This window comes from Corvus hawaiiensis, chromosome 14 (genome assembly GCF_020740725.1).
Source record: "Corvus hawaiiensis isolate bCorHaw1 chromosome 14, bCorHaw1.pri.cur, whole genome shotgun sequence".
Lineage (NCBI taxonomy): Eukaryota > Metazoa > Chordata > Aves > Passeriformes > Corvidae > Corvus > Corvus hawaiiensis.
Window position 1 is genome coordinate 16,743,552 of NC_063226.1, and position 22,800 is coordinate 16,766,351.

General features: G+C 42.2%; 1 protein-coding gene across 6 annotated transcripts in view; it reads right to left on the minus strand.

Moving 5' to 3' along the window:
- AFF2 (AF4/FMR2 family member 2) overlaps positions 1–14,692 on the minus strand; it is a 336,350-nt gene extending 321,658 nt beyond the window's left edge. For all 6 annotated transcript variants that reach the window (XM_048318426.1, XM_048318425.1, XM_048318424.1 and 3 more), the window contains exon 1: positions 14,521–14,692. In XM_048318426.1, coding sequence (XP_048174383.1) covers positions 14,521–14,567 — 47 coding nt within the window. In that variant the 5' untranslated portion in view covers positions 14,568–14,692. The remainder of the gene's footprint in view (positions 1–14,520) is intronic.
- Between the last annotated feature and the right edge of the window lie 8,108 nt (positions 14,693–22,800).

The following is a 22,800-nucleotide window of genomic DNA, read 5'->3' on the forward strand; positions in this document are numbered from 1 at the left end:
ACATACCTGAAAGACTGGAAGAACAATCCAGTGCTCTGGTATTTTCACAAATTCAAAACAATGAGATACTTAAGACTCTATTCACACACAAAAAAAATAGAAAAGAAAAAATGAACAGAGGAAAAATGGAGAGTTAAATGTTTGTAAGTGGAAGAAACATTTCCCATTTCAACTTTAGCACTTTACTACTGACATACAATGAAAAAAGTGCTTGTATATAACCCAGCCATGTCAGCAGCGAAATGAATCTCCAGGCTGTGCAATGATCTAAGAAAATCTGAATGGGCATATGGGAACAGCTCATTTTGCAAGACCTCCGATACCAACCTACTGATGAACACCGGAGGGTGCCTGACTGCCTGAATACTCACATGCTTATTTGTTGTTATTCTTATTCATTACTGAGTCATTATTATTATTTAAGTGCCGACAATGCACTTGTGAACCAGAACAGATGCAAAATATCCTGTGCTAATGAGAAAATCAAAGCCTTTCTTATATTGGCAATTTCATATTATAGGATCTCTTTATTTTTGCCAATAAAGCACAAAAGTAATTAATACAGCAATATTTTCTTATTGTTCATGAGTAAAGCAAGTAAAACTGCTCAGATTCCGCTTTGGCTCTCACCCCTACCAGCACAAAATACAATAAATACTATTGAAGAATTCCTATTAAGACAGCTGCCAAATAAAATACAACAAGAATCTCTCATAAAAGGCCGTTGTCTGTTTATTAGAGATACAGTCAGTACTCCTCACTGAAAATGAACAGTGTGGCACTGCTCTTTCGTATTTAAATACTTAAGCTGTGTCTTACTGCTGTAACCATCTCACAGGATAATTTTTTAACTGGGGGCTGGAAGATGACATTAGTCCTCAATGTGTTACCAGACTGTGGGTCCAGCATCAGCTCCCATTCTTGAATAACAACTAGAACAATACATAACCAGCACATGCTTTTCACCCCTAAAATTATGCTACTACATACATGAGGAAGCTGACAAATACTTCCATATAAAATAGTTGTGCACACAGAAGGTGCCAGATTTGGACATTCTCTGACAGCAGCAATGGATGTGGACTCCAGCCATGTCCAGCTCCAGGATGACACCTCCAGCAGTCCAGGTTTGAGTGAAGGAGGGTGGGTGTGGAAGGCTCCCTGCAATGTCAACTTTCCCCAGAGCTGCTGGAGCTGTGTCTGCTTCTCATGACTACCCAGTTTTAAAGCAACATCACAGATACTAGAGCTGCTTCATGTGTGTAGCTAAACCTGCAGCAGAGGACGTTAACATTTAGCTGAGAAAGTTTCCATTTGGGTAAAGTGTCCCCTATCTTGCCCTCAGCAAACTAACCTGTGCACACTCCCCAGGTCGGGCTCCAGAAACTCTCCACCTCAGCAAACATTACTGCCCTTCTCAGGACCATTCTGCATCATGGGAACGCAGCGCGACCAAAATCACTTCCGTGAGAAGTACAGGGCTTTTCCCTCAATTTCAGTAACGAACCTGATTTAAGCACAAAATGACTCAGCTGTGACTGCAGGGCTCAACAGTGAGCACAGCACTGCTGCAGAGACAAAGGTCAGTGTGGAGCAGAGCTAAGCTCCGCTGTCATTTCTCCTAAAACGAAGCACGATGAACAATATGTGAGTCCTAAAGTCTTGTTCAAGAACCTTGCTGGAGTCAGAGACAGGCCCAGTCCTTCACTGGAAGTCAAAGGGATATAGTTCTGTGTTAACTCTTTGGCAGCCCAAGGGCTGCTGCGAGGGCAGAGTCCAGCATGAGCCCCCTGCCTGCCCCAGGGCTCCTGCTGCATCTGCAACCAAAGCTCGCAGGAGGATCCCTGACCTAGAGAGGAGCCTGACCACACGTTTTGTATCAAAATACTCCTACCAAATCAAAGTACGTGGGCAAAGAAGCCAAGATTTAAATGCCAGAGCCAGTAAAACTAAAAAGTGTATCAATAAATGAAAATGTGAATGAAGACATTTCATCCTCAGCAAGTCCTCAGAAGGGGGAACTGAGATCCTCAGAATCTGCCTTGACTAAAAAGACAATTGAAAAAGCTGGATAGTACCTTCTGTTCAACATCAGAATCCAAGACAACCTCATGTTCAGAAGACCAAGTCTGGCCCTAAACACTTAACAGGATTAAATAAAAATGGCAAGATCCTTAAATACAAATAAGAAAACATCTATGGAAAGATCATCTACTGATACTACTTTTTGAAGATCTACATGGAAACAACTGCTAGTTGTAACAGCAGCATCCTGCCAGCGACACACATTTAAACAAAAAGAAAAAAAATACACAAACAATAAACCAACCCCCCTGGCAACAATGGATAAAAAAAATGCCTAGATTTGTAAGTTTCCATTAAACACTAACTTAATAAAACCAACAACCATGCATCTGAACTAGGAGAGTGTTTTTAAAAGCAGTGGAAGTGTGACAGATGAATGACAGTTGATCACAAGTGACAATCCACATTTAAGTCCAGAGGAATGCCCAGCCTTCACATCCTCTTGAATCAGCCTTAAGTCAACACCTGCTCATCGTTAAGCACACGCTCGGTGCCCACTGGCGCAGGCACACCCACAGTGAAGGGCTGGGCGTACTCGAGTACCTGCTGAATTCTGCCACGCTCACACCTGGCCATGCTGCTACAAGCCATCACTTTCAGATTTTTGACTGTCACCCTTTGCTCACATCCCCATTTGTTCCTGGCTGGGTATGTTCTTGGCCAGAACATTTACAGCCCCTGGTATTATCCCTCCGAAGCTGTGACGCATTCTTAACCACAACTTTGAGAACACACTGACATTATAATATACAAACATGTACAGAAGATATACACACTCAGACACACCAGGGGATAAAACAGACTGGGAGGAAACGAGGAACTTTATGGTACTGTCTTTTCTAATGAGATAGAAAGTGGCAGATGTAAAGATTTCATTCAACCGACAATCTCTTTTATGATATGAATAAACTACTAAAACAGATTTAATCCTTTATAAAATCAGATTATAAGCAGCAGACAAAATCACAACTTTATTCAATACGCCATCTTATCCAGTGTGACTAATGCATTATTTGTATGAAGTTAAAGTAGAGCATTGGAAAGCTATGAAATAAATCAAATGCTCTACTTTATGTAATCTTAACAGACAGATCCCATTAGGATTCTACTATGCATAGCTGTTGGTTAAAATCATTGACCAGCATCCTTATAAATTAATCAACTGAGGTAATGCTGGCTTGGCTGTCATCATTTGTTCCTAATCTACATTTAGAATTCACTTCAACTTTTCAAGCCCTTTAGAACAGGTTTATCTATTCTCTCACACCCTTGCTTCAGACATCCACCTAACCATTAATTGTTTACAAAAGACCCAGTACAATGGAACTGTATCTTTTTATGTTCCTTTTCTTTCCACAGATATCAGAGCACATATTGACACTGCGTTATAATTAGTTAGAAAGATATTAAATCTTAACCAAACATTCTAGCCTGCCTCAATTTTTTGATGAGACCTTTTATCATTGAAGTTGAATTTGCAGGCAGATGTGTGAGTTTACACAAGCGAGAATCATTAAAAAATCTAAAATAACCCTTATCTGGTTGAAATGCAGCTAGCAGAATATTTTTGGTTATAGATATATGGGAGGAAAAAAACCTCCTAGATATCAGGTTATTTGTGGAGCTCTAATGTGTTTTCAAACATGTAACTTCTGTGTTATGTCTGTGTATTTTATGCAGTTTCTACTCATGTTTGTTAGATGTCTGCATGTCATGTACGGCAAGATTCATGAGCAGTCTACAACCAGGCAAAATTCTCACACAACAGCTTGTCTTGGGCAATGGGGAAAGAAACAGCAGAGTGAAGTGACAGGGAAGAGTATTATTCATTAACCTGATGAGGGTAACACCTAGTCATGGTCTACGATCCAAACATGCTCAGTGCCCTGCTGATGGAGCTTATGATTCTGAATGAGCACACAGGTGTTTCCCTACACCCCTATCAAAACTCTCTAATTATATTCCCTATCTATGATCCCTCCACAGGCACACTAAAAACCAGTCAGTTTGGGCAAGGGCTCTTTAAAGAGAGAAGGAAAGACTGAGCAGTAACAAAAACATAGCAGCAGATTGCATAATATTTCTGGAGCTCTACCACAGAGTAGGTAAAGGTCATCTGCTCCCAAAATGGAATGAGAAAGAAAGGGAAGCTGTGGCTAACTATGGTTTACAGTTTACTAAATCAATGAAAAACTTCAACCAGCTGCAGTGCCCTCCAGCTCAGCCCGCTAGTGCAAATTTACTGGCCCACAGACAACTATCGAAGCCACAAAGACAATGCATCCAAATATGTACAACACTAATCATCTCCCTAATTGCCTAAAAATGATACACAGGATTTCATCAAAATTCATTCCCTTCTTCAAAGGCACATTGTTAATTTCAAAACCAAATTCCACCAACACAGTCTATTAAAACACATATATAAAAATACCTCCTACTTTTCAGGGACATAAAAATAAAGACCACTAATTGTTTTCACTGCCTGTTTTCCCTTGAACCTTGAAAGAAAGGACCTCAGAATAAAATTTTGCCCCGTATTCTTTTTTTTTTTCCAATCACAAGGATGTACTCTTCCTTGTGCTTCCTGAACGCAACACAGTAATTTGTATCCCCAAGTGGTATAAATAGAAAATACGCTCAGTCTAATAACATATGTGAAGAAAACTCATGCCCAGGGTTAACCAACAAAGCAGCAGCGATCTGCTAGAAACAACGGCAGCTGGCTCAAAGAGCAACAATGCTTCTGAAAAACTGTGGATGTACTATTCAGTGAACCATCCAAGATACGACGTTTACTTAAGCTACAGCTGCATATACAAAGCTTTGCAACAAGATCTGGTAAATGACAAGTCTTCTGGAGTAACAAGATGGTTCTGTCTCCAAAAGGTCCACAGCCTTCACTGTTCAGCTATACTAGCAGGGCAAATTACATGAAGTATACACACTGTAAATAAATTCTCCCCTTCAGAAGAGTTTCTCTCCTTTGATTACCTTCTCTTGCAGATATGCTCTGCCCAAATCCCACCATTTCTCTTTACAGGCTTGCCTTTCCCCTACTAATATATCTGCCTAGGTTTCTGTCTTCCTCCATCACTGTAAACATTCATAAACATTAAGGGACTTAACCTCATCACACCCCCACGGAATAGGAAAATATGCCCATCAGAGTTGGCAAGCAGTGAAGTGGAACTCAACTGCATTCCTGACCAACGACAAGTCCTTCTGCAAAGTCACTTCTCTCTTCCCATTCCTCACTGAATAAGAAGGTGTAATGACAATGACTTCTCTGAAAAAATGCCTCAGTCTACCAGTAAAAATCGGAGATGTTATGCCTCTCACTTCACAAAAGGAGGTAAAGCAAAGACATAAATCAATATTGGTTGAAGCGTCTGTGGTTAGAAATATCAGCCCGTTTTTCTAAACATGTGTCTGATCTCATCAGCACAAATGTTGCATCCAACACAAGGATCTCTGTGCATCAGCTATGCCATAGAAAACAATGTTTTACTTTTCTTGTGGGTAATGCTGTACAAGCAAGCCAGTGAAGGACTATATAGCTAGACTGAAGTTCAGAGTACAGAAAATGTCAAAAGCAGTTCCCAGCTGACACCCAGGAGGATGAAAAAGTGAGAAGAAAGACCAGATAAAGGTAACTACACAGCTGGCCCTTCTCTCTCATGCTTTGCACCTGAACAAAAAAAAAAAAAAAAAAGGCAAATTACCACAGAAGTAAATACCATTGCTTCACTTTGACAGACACCCAAGTGACTTTCCAAAGGCAGTAAAGTAGCTAGCCACAGCACGAGTGAGAGAATCCATGTTCTATTCCTAAAAATATATATTCACCCTGATTTCACAAACTTAAAAATGACAACAACTCTTTCAAGTATTACCAAAAAAAGCAATGCAACTTAGTTCCTTCTCCAAGCAACCGCTACCCGTCAGCCACTGGCCAATGCCTCAATCACTTCACCTACCCCTCTTCAAAGGCTTGGTGAAGACAAATGGGCTTTCCAATGTGCAACCAAGCAGAAAGCCATGAAAATCAAAGGGCTGCTTTTTGAGTAAATATGAGCTCCAAAGCCATTGTCCTCTCCCACAGAGGAGATCTATGAAAATGCTTACTATAGCACATGCACAGTATTCTTTACAGCTCTGCCTCCCTGCTGACCACCAGCCCCAGGGCCCAGTCCGCTTCCCATTACAACTGGCTTCACCACACCCACTGACTTGTATTGGAACTCTTTCAGGGACCCTAACTAATGAGTTTTTAAACACTTGTAGACAGAGAAGATAATTCCTCATCATTATTCTTCATAGGAAACACCAGGAAGAATGTCACTCCATTGTTCTACAGGAAAGAAACTGGAAGAAAAATCACTCCCACATTCAAAAGAGCAGCCCAAAGTTTTCATACATGAACTGGCTGCCCCCCAAGCTATGGGGGTCTCACCTGAGAGTTCAGGACAGGGACCTAAAGCATGTGCAACCTTCTGAAAACATCTCCGACTCTGGCATCTATGCAGACAAAGAGGTCCATAACCAACAGACATACATTGTTCCAAGGCAGGATTCTCAAATACGAGCATGGCTACTGACAGCAGCATAGAAACAGACTCACCTAAATGCTGCATTAGTTTCCCTCATGACATGAGACTGAAATAAATAGGAACTGGAAACCTTAATGATGGTTTATATTTAAAGCTTTGCATTTGCTTTCTCTACTGACAGTTGTATGCTTTTTTCCTCACAAGAGAAATCTTGACCTAAACCAGTAATAAAGGACAAAAAAAAAAAAAAACCAAGTAGACTTAGATAATATACTTTTACTCTCAGACATAAAAATATTTTAAGTAAAAAACATTCCATTATGAAGCCACCTTCTCAGCATGGATCATAAGCCACCAAGGACTGCTCTGCTTTTACCCAGTGTCACTTTCAGGTGTCTATCACTTTGCAGGATGCAGATACCATCACCTATCAAAAGAGCCTACACCTGGATGTCTGAGAAAAGTTCTGAGCTACAATTGAATCCTGACAACAGTCCATGTAAATAAAGTGCCAAATGGAAAAAGCACTAGTCTCAGTAGTTAAGTCATCTGCAGGTTTGAGCCCGAGGCACTGGCAATGTAGAGCTACAGAATTTACTCATTCCACAACACCATGTACACCCACAGCATACAAAAATAGCTATTATAATACTTGTCAAAGGAACAACTGAGTGATTTTTAACTTGGTGCTCTATCTTGTTTTCTTCTTTGCTGGTTGTTAATACCCCACCCCTATAACTACATATAATTATGAGTGGGTTATTCATGTCTTACTATAACTGGTAGCACCATGCAGCATGTGAGTCAGGAATCTGAACTGCTGACTACAGCTCCTCACTAAACAAGTCTTACACACCACACATAGTAAATGGCATTCCCTATTCTTTTCTCCACCTACAAGGAAAATCAGTTTCCAGTTGTGGTATCATCTCCAGCTCTCCTTAAAACTCACCATTACCAAATCACATGAAATACAGACTCAGTGATAATCCCCAGTAAAAAGACACAGATCAACAGCTGAGGTCACAAGGAAAACATTTCCCAGGTAGGAGTTTTCTTCTCTCAGTGGCTTGGTTTGAATACATTCATAAAATGTTATTAAAGTGCGATATAACATTTTTCTGAAGAAACTACTGACTAGACCTTTGTTTAAAAGTCGTAACAATTTATGGTGTTGATCTGCCATGTACAAGTTGAGAAATAGTCTCTTCATGATAAAACAGTTTGTAACAACTGGGAAGTTAACTGCAGGAAGTTTTGGGTTATTCCCTCACCTCAGCTCTCTAGCTCCACATTACTTTTTCAGCACTATGAGCCCAACCTTGTAAACCCATCAAACTGATTGCACTCAACAGCAGTCCTGTTGAAATTCAGGAGCAATATACAATTTTTATGAAGTTTCTGTGAGACTGGACTCCAGGACAGTGTATTTGAAAACAAGCCCACCAGCTCATTCCCTCACAATTTGCTCACAAATGAAGGTTTAACATCATATGCCCTTCGTGAGAATCTTTGGTCAAACAACTGTCTCATCAGAAGTTATTCAAGATGGATCTTAAAATCTACTGACACACACACTGCTATTCTTCCTCTCATTTTTTAATCTCTACAGTTGTCCATTAGTCAGGAGTAATGTACCTTCTGACCTCCGACCAAAGCTATTAGAACAATTTAAATAAATATTTTGGTTACAAACCATCAACACAGAACATTCGGTAACAATAAAAGGATGAAAGAGCTGTCTTTTAGAGTCACTGTTGTAACTTCCTGACCATGTTATATTATGAGTGGTCTGGAAGGTTATACTATCTTACTTGGTATACTGTCTTCTTTTTCAATGCTTAAGAAAGAATTTGCAAAATTGCAAACCCAAGAATTGTGGCACATTTTCAGTTTTCAGTGTTAATAGATGTTTGATGGCTTTAGAAAAATCCATTCTGTTAACTGCAATCAAGAGAAGAGATTCAAGCTTTCCTCTCCATTTTTCTTTCCTTTCTGTAAAAGAAAGGCCGTAAATTTGAATTGGACAGGTTCAGAATTGGGCTCTGAGGAGTTTTTCCATATGCATAGCATTAGGCATGTGCAGACTGCCTTGCTGATCCTGGTCATTAGAGAGTTGCTCCACATTTAAAGAAGTCTGCCTTTTGGCCAAAATGGGCAAATCAGGGACCCTCTCAGGTCAACTGGGAGCACCTCCACTGGCATCACTGGCTACTGACTCAGGCCCAAGCTGGAGGAAGACACAGGTCCTTTATGGTATTTATTGACTATACATATTTAACAGGTATCCGGGAGCCAAACCCTTCAAGTCCTTGACACAAAAATAATTCCATTACCTCAAACTAAAGGCACAGGGAAAATACAGGATAGGGTCTGTCTGTTTAGGTGCTTATTCTAAACACTTCATGAGTTTAAGGCATAAAATGTTTTCTATAATTCCTCTAGATTTTTTTAAAATGAGATTTAATATTTGCATTCTTTCTGGCTGCCCAGTTATTTGTGAAATCACATAAAGCTGCTATAGATTTCAGGGAAATGGATGTGTACTATACAGTCAAAAATAACATCAGCTTTTATTACCAAATATATCAAAAACTGGGGTTTAGTCATTAGTAAAACACATTGAGGATTTTGGGAGTGATCAAAAACCCAGTTTGGTGAAACTTAACTTGAAATCAGAGTTGTTTTAATGGGACCACTTGTGTGCTTAAAACTACATAACTGTCTAAAGGCCCTGCTAAATTAAGGCCCACGTGCTTTTTCTAAGTTTAGAGCAAATTTTATCCCATCTCACCACCTTGGGCATTTTTCTTTACCCATATAAAAACAAACTTTGGGCCTCGTAACACAAAAAGCATCACAACACCCCTTCCACAATGCTAGAGCATATTGTCTCATTCCTAAGAAGCACAAAAAGACCAGCAGTGTCCATCCATTTTTTCAAAGACCATTTAGTATATCTAACTTAATACTTTACAGAATGTCACATTTTCCACTTAAATTATTTAGTAAATTCCAGGTTGCAGAAGTACTCTTGTCAGACAAAAGGAATAATTTTGCCTTACTGAAGGACCTGCATCATAGTACCATCTTTTACTAGAAAAGAAAAGCCCAAACAATATAATTGGCATTCATGTACAAACTGCTTAAATGCTCTTAAGTTCTGCCTGGCTTCAGAATAGCTGAACAGTATCTGAAGTATCTACTCTCCATCCCAATTTGTATATTTTAAAAGTCATTAAATTCTTGAATGAATCATTAGCAAAACAATTCAAATGCTGTTAAACTGATAGTAATTTTGCCTCATAGGATAGATGTGAGCTTAATGTTTGCAAACAGCCAAATTCTTTTAAGATTTACACTCCATGGAGTTCAATATCAGCCAGGGAAGAATTACTAAATCAGGATGTACTTCAAGTACAGGTTTTGGCCCAAGACTATTTTTGGTCTTCTTCAGCTGCTTGTTTTGACAGCATCTAATCCCCCTCACACACCCACCAGCAGCCACACAATCTATCCATTTTACACTTTCAAAGCAAATTGAAAATGAAACATTCTCAAATAATTACTCGCGGATGTCTGTAATACAAATCCAAAAAGTAACTGCAATTCAACTGTAATACTTCTTAGGGAGAAGAAATGGAGGGGAGAAAAACCTTACAGAAATCCATTCAAAATGCGACTTCATCCTACACTAATGCTCTCACCATCACCTCCTAAAAAATTTAAAATAAAAAATAAAAATTAAATCTAATTCACAGAGACCTATCTACTCTATTTCATACATTCCCATCAGAAACGCAACACACGCTCAGAAGATTTTTCATTTAGTGAATTATTACAGACCCTGGTGAAGGAATCGTAACTGAGAAGGTCTTCTGCAGGGGCACAAGGCAAAGAGGGAAGCGGGAAGGTGGGTGAAGAGGGGGAAATAGCCAGGGCTGGAACTGAAACAGTTCACCTTTGTCTGGAGAGCAGGATCACACCCTCCAGGTTGAGGACAATGCTGAAAGAGCACGCTGCTGTGGCATGCAGTGTGTTTCTGCATTCACACAGGAGAGGAACCTGGCCCACAGATGGCCTGTTCTCAGCTTTGTCAGCCACAAACAGACCTTTGAACTTTCTATTTATATAACAGTTTAGTGAGTTTAAGCCTCTTCCTGTATAACTGGCAGTTTGCTGGTTTTGCTGTAATTAGGCTACTTGTGATACATAGTATAAAGAAGAGAAAAAGCAAGAGGCTTGTTTCTCTGCAGGGAGAAGTCTTCCTCAGCACAACCACACAGCTAAGATGATACTGTTACCTACTCATCTTCTTTCCCCTTGCCAGGTTCTGATTTACATACCTCAATATGTATTTCTCCGCTAAGTATTTTCTCAACTTCCACTTTTTTAAAGATTGGAGGACTTAAAAATATTAATACCTATGACAATAAATATAACATAAACCAAGAATTTCTCTGCCTTTGTGCCAGTGAGGAGTATATATTCGGGGTGCTTGGGTCTTTGTTGGTTTTGTTGTTTCCCAGCTGCTGATTAATGACACCACCTTACTCCATAAGCAGGTTCAAATCTAGCCACATGGTCCCAGGACACAGCAAGATTTCATTTACTTGGTTACCACAGACAAGCATGGAAAGTGATTTAAAAGATGAAATTTGATTTTTAACAGCAAGTGGTCCCCTTGGTGCACACAGGCATTCAAGCTTTTCATTATATCCATCTCCCTTCCTTTCTCCCTCATAGAATGGCTCATATTAAATGCAAGCCCAGGTGAACACTTCTTATTCATCCAGGAATCATAGCAGACTTCAGCTTTGGCCCTTTCATCTCGTCCTGAGTTTACATTCATTTAAATTGTTTTGGGTATTTTTCAGTTTTTTCAAGTCTGGCAAAACATCCACAGGGATATTCGTGGCCTTATTTTTCTACCCCAGTGTTAACAAAAAACCCAACAACTCCCAGCTACCCTCCTAATCACATTCTTGATGAAGGTTCAATGAAGCACCGCATTCTTGTACTACTGTGATCTCTCCTAACATGAGAAACTAAAGGGCTGATTCTGCAGTTTGTATCAAGACAAAGCTCCCACTAATCATCTGGAAGGCCAGGTGAGAATTTCAGCACATGTGTAGTGGCACTGCACGCTGTAACAATCACAGCTCTTGATAAAATATGTTTCAAGAAGTGACACAAAAATGTACCTCCACTGGAGGTGGAGGAAATTAACCATATTTTTCCCATCAACCAAAAACTTTTGCGAAGTCATTTCCTGGTATAAAGGCAAGGTAGAGAAAGTTTACCTTTACACCTTTTCATCAGATTAAAAAAAAAATTCTGCTCAAGCTATAAATATTTTTTAATATATTTCTCAGGCTAACGATGTTTCTGTTGTACTTTGCATACAGATAATACAAACACCCACACACACAGTAGGCCTGAGCTTGCCTTCTTGGCAATTACAGCACAGATTAGCAGAAGTTTTGGGTTTGCAAGGAATGCAGAAGAGGGTCCCTAATTGCCTTATAAATGCTTGTGAAACACGTTTTACAAAGGCCAGCTTACAGGCAGAAGGAGGGCAGCTTCAAAATACGAAGCAACAATTCACACATCATGTTATATATACCTATTTGCAAATATTATGAAGCAACCACACCATATTGGATACACAGACAAAATAAATAAATCTTGATGGATGAGCATACATATTTCTGGGTGTGTAGCGATGATGTATGTGTAACATACTACATACATACACATGTTTGTGGACAGATGAGCTAAATTCAACTCTCTGTAAGCTACGCAACTACTTGTCAGAGACAAAAATATTTACAAGTATAATAAAATACATGTCACATTTGTGTAGACAAGTAGATTATGCACCCACATATTATATATGCACTCGCATATACTAACTGGATTATTAAAAGGTAAATGCAACTTGATCTCTGCAGTGTGCGTGAATGCCTGTGCCACATAGAGTTTGAGCAGATATCAAACTGTTTGAAACAGTCAAAGTAAAAATGTTCTCTCCTCATGACCCCTAGAACCACTAAAAACAATACATTTCACAGTACAAAAAAATCCAAATGAAATTTCTAGAATGAGGGGCAACACGCTCATATTTTATGGAAAAACTGAGGCAAAGAATTCCCTTCTTTCTGATGCCCATCTCTAAATCCACATAAAACCATAGTCAAATGAACGTAAGTTATTAAGCAAACACTAAAACTCAATACCTATAATGTCCTTAGTATTTGAACTACACCCACATATTGGGTTGTAACAGCTTCTATTAAATTAAAGATGTTACCCACATTATAAATTAGGCAAATTGTATGCAAATATTATTTGAGTGGTAATACGGTGGTTATCAGTTGTCTGCAAAATAAATTAGTGTAGCAGAGTAAAGATAGTGTGGTAGAAGCATAATATTTAATTGAGCACTAATTTTATTGTGATTATTACTTTTAAATAACAACAGCATGATTATTAAAAAGATGTAATACAATGGATTATGTAGAGCTGATAAAACAAGCACATGATCCAAAACGCCTGCTTACAGATTAATATTGATATAGTGTAATTTATGGTTGCAAGGATTTACTCCCAATTGCTGTAAAACGGAACGTGACAGGTATTTGGTTCTGATTACCATGGATTTGCAAGTATAGCTGTTAGACCGTGTTTGGCAAAATGATAGTTATTAACAAGATATATTACCCTATTCCTAGACATACCTTTATATTATCAACAAAGTAAAGTAAACCCTCTGCAAAACACGAAGTCCAAATGCTCATGCATACACATATCTGTGTGGCATTTAGAGATTAGGATCACAAAATACAGTATTTTAGTCTCTTTCTTCCTTGGCAAACTGCACTCCAGCCTAAAAGCATTTAACAAAGCAGTACCCAACCCCTGAATTTCCCCATGCATAGTTAAGGAATTATATTCGCTAAATTGAAAAGTAAAGAAAGAACCAATAAAACCAGCCAAAGAATAAGCATAATCTCATTAACCAGTCAGGGAAGTGACTAAATACCTACCCAAATTCTAACTTTCCTAGCTACTTATCACCCATCAAAAATTCCTTAACGTTCACTTTGATAACAAGTTTACAATGCACTTAAACAGATGCACCGACCTTTTTAAGGTGCACCTATTTGCAGAGCAACATAAGCCTAAAATTCCACTCTTAAAAGAAATGGAAAGAAAGAAAAGAAAAATGATGCAGAGGCGGGCAGGAAAAAAAGACCTGTTATAATACCACGGGTACTGATCTTCCCACTTCCAAAACTAACTTCAATAACGCTTCATCTAGAATAGGAAACCAGCAAAACCAGCAACAGAAGCCCCCACACCGATCTGGGCTACAGCCGAACTGTGCCACACAGCAAAACTACAGTTGCGGTTCTCCCCGTGAAAGGAACATTGTCAGTGACAGCAGTAAACACAACATAAGCAAAGCCGCGATCCCGGGGAACATCGCCGCCCCTGCTCGGGAGGGGGCTGCCGCCGCTGATCGCAGCCGGCACCCGGCACCTCTCGGCGTTCCCCTGCGGGCCAACTTCGCCCCCCGCCGCCGCGCTCCGAGCGCTGCTCCCCAGCCGGGGCCGGCGGCGCGGCCGCGGAGCGTGGCTGGAGCCGGCCGGCACCGGCGGCGGCTGCCCCGGCCGGCCCCGCTGCCCGCGGGCACCGGCTGCTTCGCCCCTCAACAAAGGCTACGGCACCGGGGGAGCGAGCAGGGAAGGGTAGGAAGGAGGCAGCTGGAAGAAGGAGAGGGGTGGAGAGACGGGGAGGGGGGGGGGGGAGGTGGTGGGGGGGAAGAAACCAAAACCAAAAAAAAAAAAAAAAAAAAAAACCACCCGAAAAAACCTACCACTGCTGCTCTAAGTCCCAGTCCCTGAAAAAGTCGAATAGGTCCATAACGCTGTGGTGGGGAGACTCAGAGAAGTGATGCCCCCTCCCCGCCCCGCAGAGCCGAGCCGAGCCGGCGCGGCTATTGCTGCCCGGCCCGCATGGGCAGCGGCGCCGCGGGGAGCGGCGGCTGCCGCGGGGCCGCGCGGAGCCGCCCGGGGTGGCGGAGCGCCGCCGCCGCCGCCAGCAGCGCGGCGCGGCTGTGCCCGGCTGGGAGAGGCAGCACGGCGGCGGCGGCGGCCCGGCGCACACACACACAGACGGGCGGGCAGGCTGCCTCGCACACCGCGAGGGGAGGAGCCGGGGCGGCCCGAAGCCGCGGCATGGAGCCGCCGCGGCAGCACCGCCGGGATCCGGCGGAGCCGCGAGCTCCCGCCGGGAGCGCGGGGAAGTTTAGCTGGAAGGAGGAACAGCGGGGACGCGCGGAGCGGCGCGGCTTCGCGCCTGCGAGAGACCTGGAGAGGCCTGGCTGGGGTCGGAGAGGGGGAAAGAGATGGGGGAATAGGGGAGCGAGTTAAAAAAAAATAAATAAAAAATAATCCCAAGAACCTATAATCCTATAATTTAATTGCCAGAGCCAGCTCCTGCATGTGGACAAACCTGCCTGCACGGACTTGGCACGGCCAGAGCTCCGGGTCAGCTGCGCTGGGAGATCCAGGATGGCAGGGAAGGGTCAGAGCAGAGTCAGGCCCGGGCAACCAGGGAGGGCTGGATAAAAAAGGCCCTCCCGAGCCTCGTGAGGTCTGGACCCAGGGGAGCACACCCTGCTGTCCCGCTGGGATGATGACCCTTCCTGCTGCCCACCTGCTTAAAGAATGATGGGTAGTGGCACAGCTGACTTGCAGGCATCAGTGAGTACAGGGGCATCCCAGAGCCCCCTGCAGAGCCCTCCCCACTCCCCCATCAATCCCAGGGAAAAGCAAAGCCCAAGTCACAAGCTGCCCCATACCCAGAAGTAGAAAGGGGCCCACTGCTCCCTCCATCTCCTAAATGAAATTATTATTCTCTGCCCAGATTCACACTTTCATATCCAAACTGCCTTCTAAACAGTAACCAATATCTTATGATTTTTCACATCCATTTTATATTTATAAAATCCCAAATACATATTCCCACTGAGCAAACAAGTGCATTCATTGCTATTGCAAAGACAAGACCAAAGCCATCTTCATTTTTACTCCAGTTTTCCACAGAACCAGTCACAGCCTGAACTTCCCTGCACGCCAGCAAGTCTTGAGGACCTGATGAAGTTTGAAATGACCCTTACTTTGGTGGGGTCCCATCTCCTCAGCCGTGTCCAGCCCCAGGAGACTCATGCAGCTGGTCCCAGCAGCCAGCTCTGCCACTAAAGACAAGGCTCCAATGAATCGTCTAGCAAAAACAGCTTTATGGGCTTCCTGAGAATTAAGAAACAAATCTAAGATTATAAATTACATCACTAGCAGAGCAGCTAATGTACTCCACAATTTTTTGCTTTCCTAAGGAGTACTCAATTGTTTCGTAAGTGCTGTTGGGTTAAAAACATTGCTGAGGAAAAGCTGTGGCACTGTTATCAGTGGAAGTCAAACATGACAGACTTCCATCTTGATTTGGGCTTCACTGCAAGATTCCTATTTGCGTCATGTGTCGTGTGGGCCTCCAAAGGGAGGGAGCTCAGGCAAGGCTGTGCTGCTCACAGTCCACGCTCACACCCAGCAAACCCCAAAGCACCGCTCCTCTCCCTGCTAGGGCACGCAGGTGCACACAGCATTTCCTTTCTTGCCTCTCTGTTTTCACCACTGACTCAAACACACTACTCTGGCCCTCAAGCTTTAAAGCATCATGAGTTGGGCCCCTCTCTTCTCTGTTTCTTATTTTAGCATCATTGTTGGTTTTAAAGGCGCCATTCAAAATCATAATTTGTGGCCAGTACCAATAGACCAACATGGGAGGTGGAGTCACATTTTCACAGTGTTTCTCCAGATACAGGTACAGAGAGGGGTTTTTAACAAACAATTACTATTAACAAAAGTAAAAGCCTAGTTGGTCATCTAATCACTTTAGTTCAATATCTTGCCTATTTTCAGTACCTTGACCTTCAACCATTAAACTCAAACAATGTACTAAAAGCACTGGGACTTGCAGAAGGTGGCAGTCCTGCTTCCTGTTTTCTCAGAGGGTCTTTTGGCTGCCAGCCAGTCACCCCTGCACCAAAGCAGTCTGCAACAGCCCAAGGGCTCTTACCCAGCAGAAAGAAAAATCACTTCCCAGGTATAAGCACCTTCACTTTCTTAAAGCAAACCCTTTTCAATTCTTCAGAAACTAGCAAAAGATGCACAAAATAGACCTTTAAAAGGCTTTCAGAAATCATTCCAGCAAAGGGGTGGGAGGTCCTTCATCACCAAGCAAATTTGCTGTCCCCATGAAGTGCAATAGCAGAGGAAATCCATCTCCTCAAGGAGTTGCATGTTTGATACCTGGAGCTCCCCAAGCACTCTGTGCCCTCAGCTGTGTGACAAAGTTTGTGAATGAAGCAGCTTTTTACAGTCAGTTTCAAATAGCTTTTTGCAGTTGGTTTCAAACCCCCAAGGATGCACCTGAATGCCGCCACTGTGGACACCCAGCCCACGCTCCACTGGAGCCCTGTGCCGGACACACATCTGTTGCCATAGGGGTGGAGGGACAGTGCTTTCCCGAGTCCTCTGCCCAGGGACACAGCAGCACTGCTGCCAGGGCCACGCTTGGCTACACATGACCTGGACACACAGCAGTGGAGCTCGAGCTGGCCCTGCTCACCGAGACCTGGCCCACAGGAGCGAAGGGCTGCGGGGACCTGTCGGGGTGTAACCATTCCCTCGGTGCCCGCCGGCTGGCACAGGGATCCAGCACCCCCTACAAGGCCCCAGCTCAGGGGCAAGCACGAGCGTGAGGCTGCCCCAGCTGCGGCGCCACACAGCAAAGGGTTCATTTACCCGAACTGCCAGGAATAGAAAATTCAGCTGCCCTCGGCGTGACCTCTTTTACAGTTATAGTGGAAAATACAACTGCGGTTCCCAGCACCTGCAACAGCTCAGAACGGGGATAGTAAGATCAGCAAGGCCTCCTGGCCCTGTGCACTGCGGCCCGGCCCCGCAGCGTACTACAAAGGGGAATGCTGGCTCAGCACGGGCCAGGCTCGGGTTTTGCCGACGAGGCTGCAGGCAGGAGACCTGCTGCCATTCCACCGGCCTGGCCCTGCCCGGCCTGCTCGACAAGCCCAGAGCCGGCTTCCCGGCGAGCTGCTCCTCGTGGGTGGCTTGGGCGGTTGTCCCCATTTAGGGTCTGAGGAGAAGGAGGAGTCCTTCCGGAGTGTCCCTCTGATGAAGGCACAAATGCCTAGACCCCTCTGGTGGCTGCTGCGGCCGAGGCATGGGTGGACTCACAACACTGTGCAGCTATCGGAGCTGCTGAGGTTGCACCAAAAGTCAGACTTCCCACTTGCTTCAGCAGGTTCAGCAGCAAACAGTGGGGAAGAGGGTTTGAAGCAGGGAAGGGACATCCCAGCCTCATCCTTTCTCTTTCAAACCTACCTACATCGCTCGATAATCTCATTACCAAAGTACATTTGTACTCTGTATGCAAAGGAACATACAAAGGCAATGAGGAAAATGTCAGCTAGTAACAAGGGCCTGTATAGTGCTCCAAAGGCTGGGCTGCAGCTGCCACCACCTGCCCCAATGTCCCTGCTCCTAAAAGAGGAGAGATGAGACTGTCCATGGTGGGTCAGGTGAGACAGGCTGAGGCCGGCTGTCCACAGCCTCAGAGGCAAAAGTTAAGTGAATTGCACCCCTTGTGAGACAGCACGGAAACCTTTTCTGCTGAGGACACTCCGTTTGATCCAAAGAAAACCTTATTTTCCCCCAAAACAAGAATAATGAAATCACAGTTTTCTAGCCAGAAAATGTTAATGGAAAATTTGTGCCCAGCTATGAATACAGATTGGAGATATTTGGATTTCTGAGGAAAGGAAGGTCAAGTCATTTTCACAGTGTGAAAAATGAAACTAACAGAGTTCATATTTCTCTGTGAAGCAATGATTGATTTTTCTTTCTGTGCCTCATTCATACAGCACTAAACATGTATAGAGAACAAACTTACACCTTAGATAAAGCACACAGATTACATTAATACATTGGAAATTAAGTTAACATTAGCATCTGTTTGAAGGTAGGCACAAGAACATTTAGCTCCACTCTGTGAGAACAGGCAGGAGTTGGCATAAATCTTATGTATCCTAAAGCGGCTATATCACAAAAAAATCATCATTGCAATGTGCAGATATAAAGTAGGAACCCATCATGTTCTGCCTCTATGGCTAAATTTTGTCTTTGGAAGTACATAAGGATTTTAGTTACTGAAAGCATGTTGTTACTCAATTTCAAGTGTGTATGTATAGGCAATCTTTATTTTCCTGCCAACTTAATTGTAATTATCAACTCCATACTGCCTGAGTGATTTAACTGTGCAGAACTATTCTTATTAGAGTTGCTACTCCTATTTTATGAAACAAGATTAATTTAAGCCAATAATAACTTCTAGAAATATATTGATAAAGTATTCTTACTGTAAGAAAGGGGAATGTTTTCATGTCCTGCTGAATAATCATTCCTTCAGTAAGTTTCTCCAGACTTCATTGGGAAACGTGGCATTTTGGCATTTTTGTTATAGTGGAGTTCACAATGGCAAGCTTTTACATATGTTAGGATGTGTCCACAGCTGCCTGCCAGGACACACTGAGTTTCACCACACTCTAACTCTATAAGGCTCACAGTGGATATTATAAGGTCCCACAATGATTGGATGTGAATTGGCCATAGGGGTTTTCAATTCCCTCTATTGGTACCTCTTCATTTCTTGACCACGTGTCACCAAAAGCCCCAGGAATGCCGTTCAGGCGGTGAGAAAGTCCTCCCTGATACAGGTTGCAAACTAATGCTTTCAGGAGATGCACACTGATAACTCAGCAGTCCTGCTAGAAGCATTGTGGTGCTTGGACTATGGCACTGTGACCCTACCTGGCCAAGGCACAGCTCCACTTGATGTTTTGCCACCATCGAAAAAATGAAGAGGGGAAAAAGGCAACAATAATGAGATTCCTATTTATTACTGTCACATTAGCCAGGCAGCTCCTAAAATAGTCAGGATAGTCTAAACTTTCAAAACTAGTCAAGACAGGGACTGTAGTCAAAAGCTACAATAAAGTAATTTCAGAAACAAGTAACCAAAAAGATCGACTGAAAAGCACATGCAAATCACTGTGAAAAGCAAAAGAGAGAATCACAGAACCTGGAATTTGGAGGCCACTGCTGGCCAAAAGTACAGAGGCTTTATGATAAAAAAAAGAAATCAAAACCACCTTGACTTTCAAGTAGACATTTCATTAATTAATTAGAATCATCACAGTTTGATCTTTCTCAGCCATCCATCCCCCACCCTTTTCATTTCTTTTTTTCTTGTTTTGAAATTCATGAGCAATGCTTTGTTTTGAAGAATTTAAAGCAGCTATCTTCTTCTAAGATTTAAGGAACAAAACTTTATTTAATGCTTACCAACTGATAGTGAACGATGGGTCATAGGGAGTAGTTGAAGAGTTGACCATGTGTTGCAGTCCTTCCCTTTAACCAAACCAATTACTTAGAGCTTTAGCATGGCCCTCACCATCTCCTAACCTGGCATACAGAAACAATCCCTGTAGTAGCTTTTTAACCAATTGCATGACCACATGATCCTTATGAGTGGAACTAAAGGTAACACACAGTGTAAAACAAAACTACCAAACCAACTTTGAAACACAAACGCAGCCAGAGAATTGAAGTGCAAAAGCATGGTAAAAAGGCTTTTCACATCAAGTTTCCTGCTTTCTGCCATGTTGCTTTCAAAAGGCAGAAGCACTTTAGAGCAATGATGTCTATATATAAGCTGCTGAAGTACTGTCTTGTCTTCAGTGATTTTTATGATGATATTCTCTAATGCACTTTACAGAAACATAACACTAGGCAAAGCTTCGTTTTTATGAAGGAAACAAAAAGAATAATATATGGAACATAGCATTAGCACAGAGGTGGAATATCAGACAACAAAAGCTGATCTCTTGTTTCCTTTCTCTTTCCCCCCTTTCTTCTGTTATTCTGATAAGATCACTCTGTTATGTTCATCCCTTTCAATCTCAGTTTTGTCACCCTATATTAGGGAAATAAGACTTTCTTGTCTTCTACTAACATTAGAACATGGTATCTCTAGCAAACATGTTCAGAGCAGATCCCATAGCTGTTCGGGATTAACAGTGAGGGACAAACATAATTCAAACAACAGCTTGGGTATTTGTCTAGATGTTTAATACCGAACAAATGAATTTGATGATAAATACAAAGCACTAAAAAGGGCAAATACTATCCACATATATAAAATAGTCCATGTGTACAGTGAAGAGGTCAGACAAAACTGAAACTTGTGAGAAAAGACTTTCCCCCAAGAAGAGTTAGGTAAGTACTTACTAAATGTTTTGGTTCTAGTAAAAAAGCATTCATAAATTATGTCAAATTAATTGCAGGATCCTTGTGTTTTCACAAATACATACCTGCTGGTTTTGTTCACAAATTTGATCAATTTCACAGTATTTTGGGAGCATTTTACAGGTGCATTGGGGGGCAGGGGGGAGACAATAGACTTGGGTCAGTTGCGAGAAAAACAGAAGTGTCAGCTTTCTATGGGCAGACACAGCCAGTCCTCCAAATACTTTGGCCATTAATGGATAGATCCTATAGACATATTACGTCCTAGTTTGCTATGATGTGACAAATGTTATGGTATAGAATACACTTTTAGGCTATCTGCCCACATACCCATTTGACAAACTCAAACACTGCATGATCAGCAGTGGGTTTGGGTGTTCATACCCTCCCAACTTCTTACAAGAAACAAAACCCAGTTCTGATTAAAGAAGACATTCAGGCCCACTTAGAAGACAAGAGCAGAGAACTCCCCATTTGCACTCCTTGTGAGCCCTGGAGGACCTGGTGAAACTGGTACTCAATACAGAAATAGCATCAGGATTGGAGCATCTGAGATGGTCTGTCAAAGGCCTTTGACAGATCTTGGAAAGGTTCTGCTGAGAACAGTGTAAAACCATTGCAGCAATTTCTTTTCATTCAAGAGATGAATGTCTGGCATATTTATTTCATAAAGTGAGAACCAGTATCCCAAACAAATAGCTAGAATGAGTATTATTCAGTCTTTTTCCTGGCAACCAGCTTAAACGACTGTGTCTTGCTTTTCTGGGAAACCTGCCAGGTGAGCTTTGAAAGGATTGTAGTGCTGACGGCAGAGTCTGGAGGGTTCGTTCCATGCTCTAACCAGAGGTCTGCTAAAATAATCAGGAGGAGGAGGCAAGGCCTTCATCCTGCACAAGAGAAGAGGGCTGGAGCATAATGGCATTGCCGGGGGGAAACCAAGAAGGCCATTAAGCTCACTGGGGCATGGACTGTCTTTTACCATGTGTTTGCACAGCTCTAGCACTGAGGCACCCCAGAGTAAAGTCTTTAAAAGTGGTTAAATGACTTATGCTCTTAAAATCTATTTCCAAAAGCGAGCAGTATAACTTCCATTTACTCCCTTCATTGGGCCTGGGGTGCAATTCCACTCCCACTTGGCCTTTTTTTTTTTTCTCTCGTTCCTGATGAAAAAATTACTGCCTAGTCACTTACCTTGTTCACTTGTGATTCTGCTGCTTACAGTGACTGTGCCTCATGAAATTATCTCCACGAAGATAATTTCATAGAAGAGGGGGGTGGCACCAAATGATGTTTTGCCATTTTGTGATGTCACCACATTTATTGAAAATTAAGTTTTGAGGAAAAAAGTGAATAACCAAACAGATTTCTTAAATCAGAATTAATCCAAGCTACATAATGAAGAGCTGCCAAGTGAAAAATTTGCTACCGTGACTTACATATTGAACTGATTTAAATGACCTAATTTAGGAAAATGCATTTTAGAATGTCATTCTGTCAGTGTGGAAAACTGGTGCTGTAAGAGTCAGTAATCATCATCCTTGTGATAGTATTAATGTGAATTTTCCTATTATATAGTATAGATTATTAGCTGTTTCATCCCTAAGGAAAACACTGATATTGACAAAGGGAGAATTTCACTTAGAGTGAAAAAGCCACACTTGGCAAGGAGTTTAAAAGCAGAATAGTATTTATGTAAATATAATGACAAGATT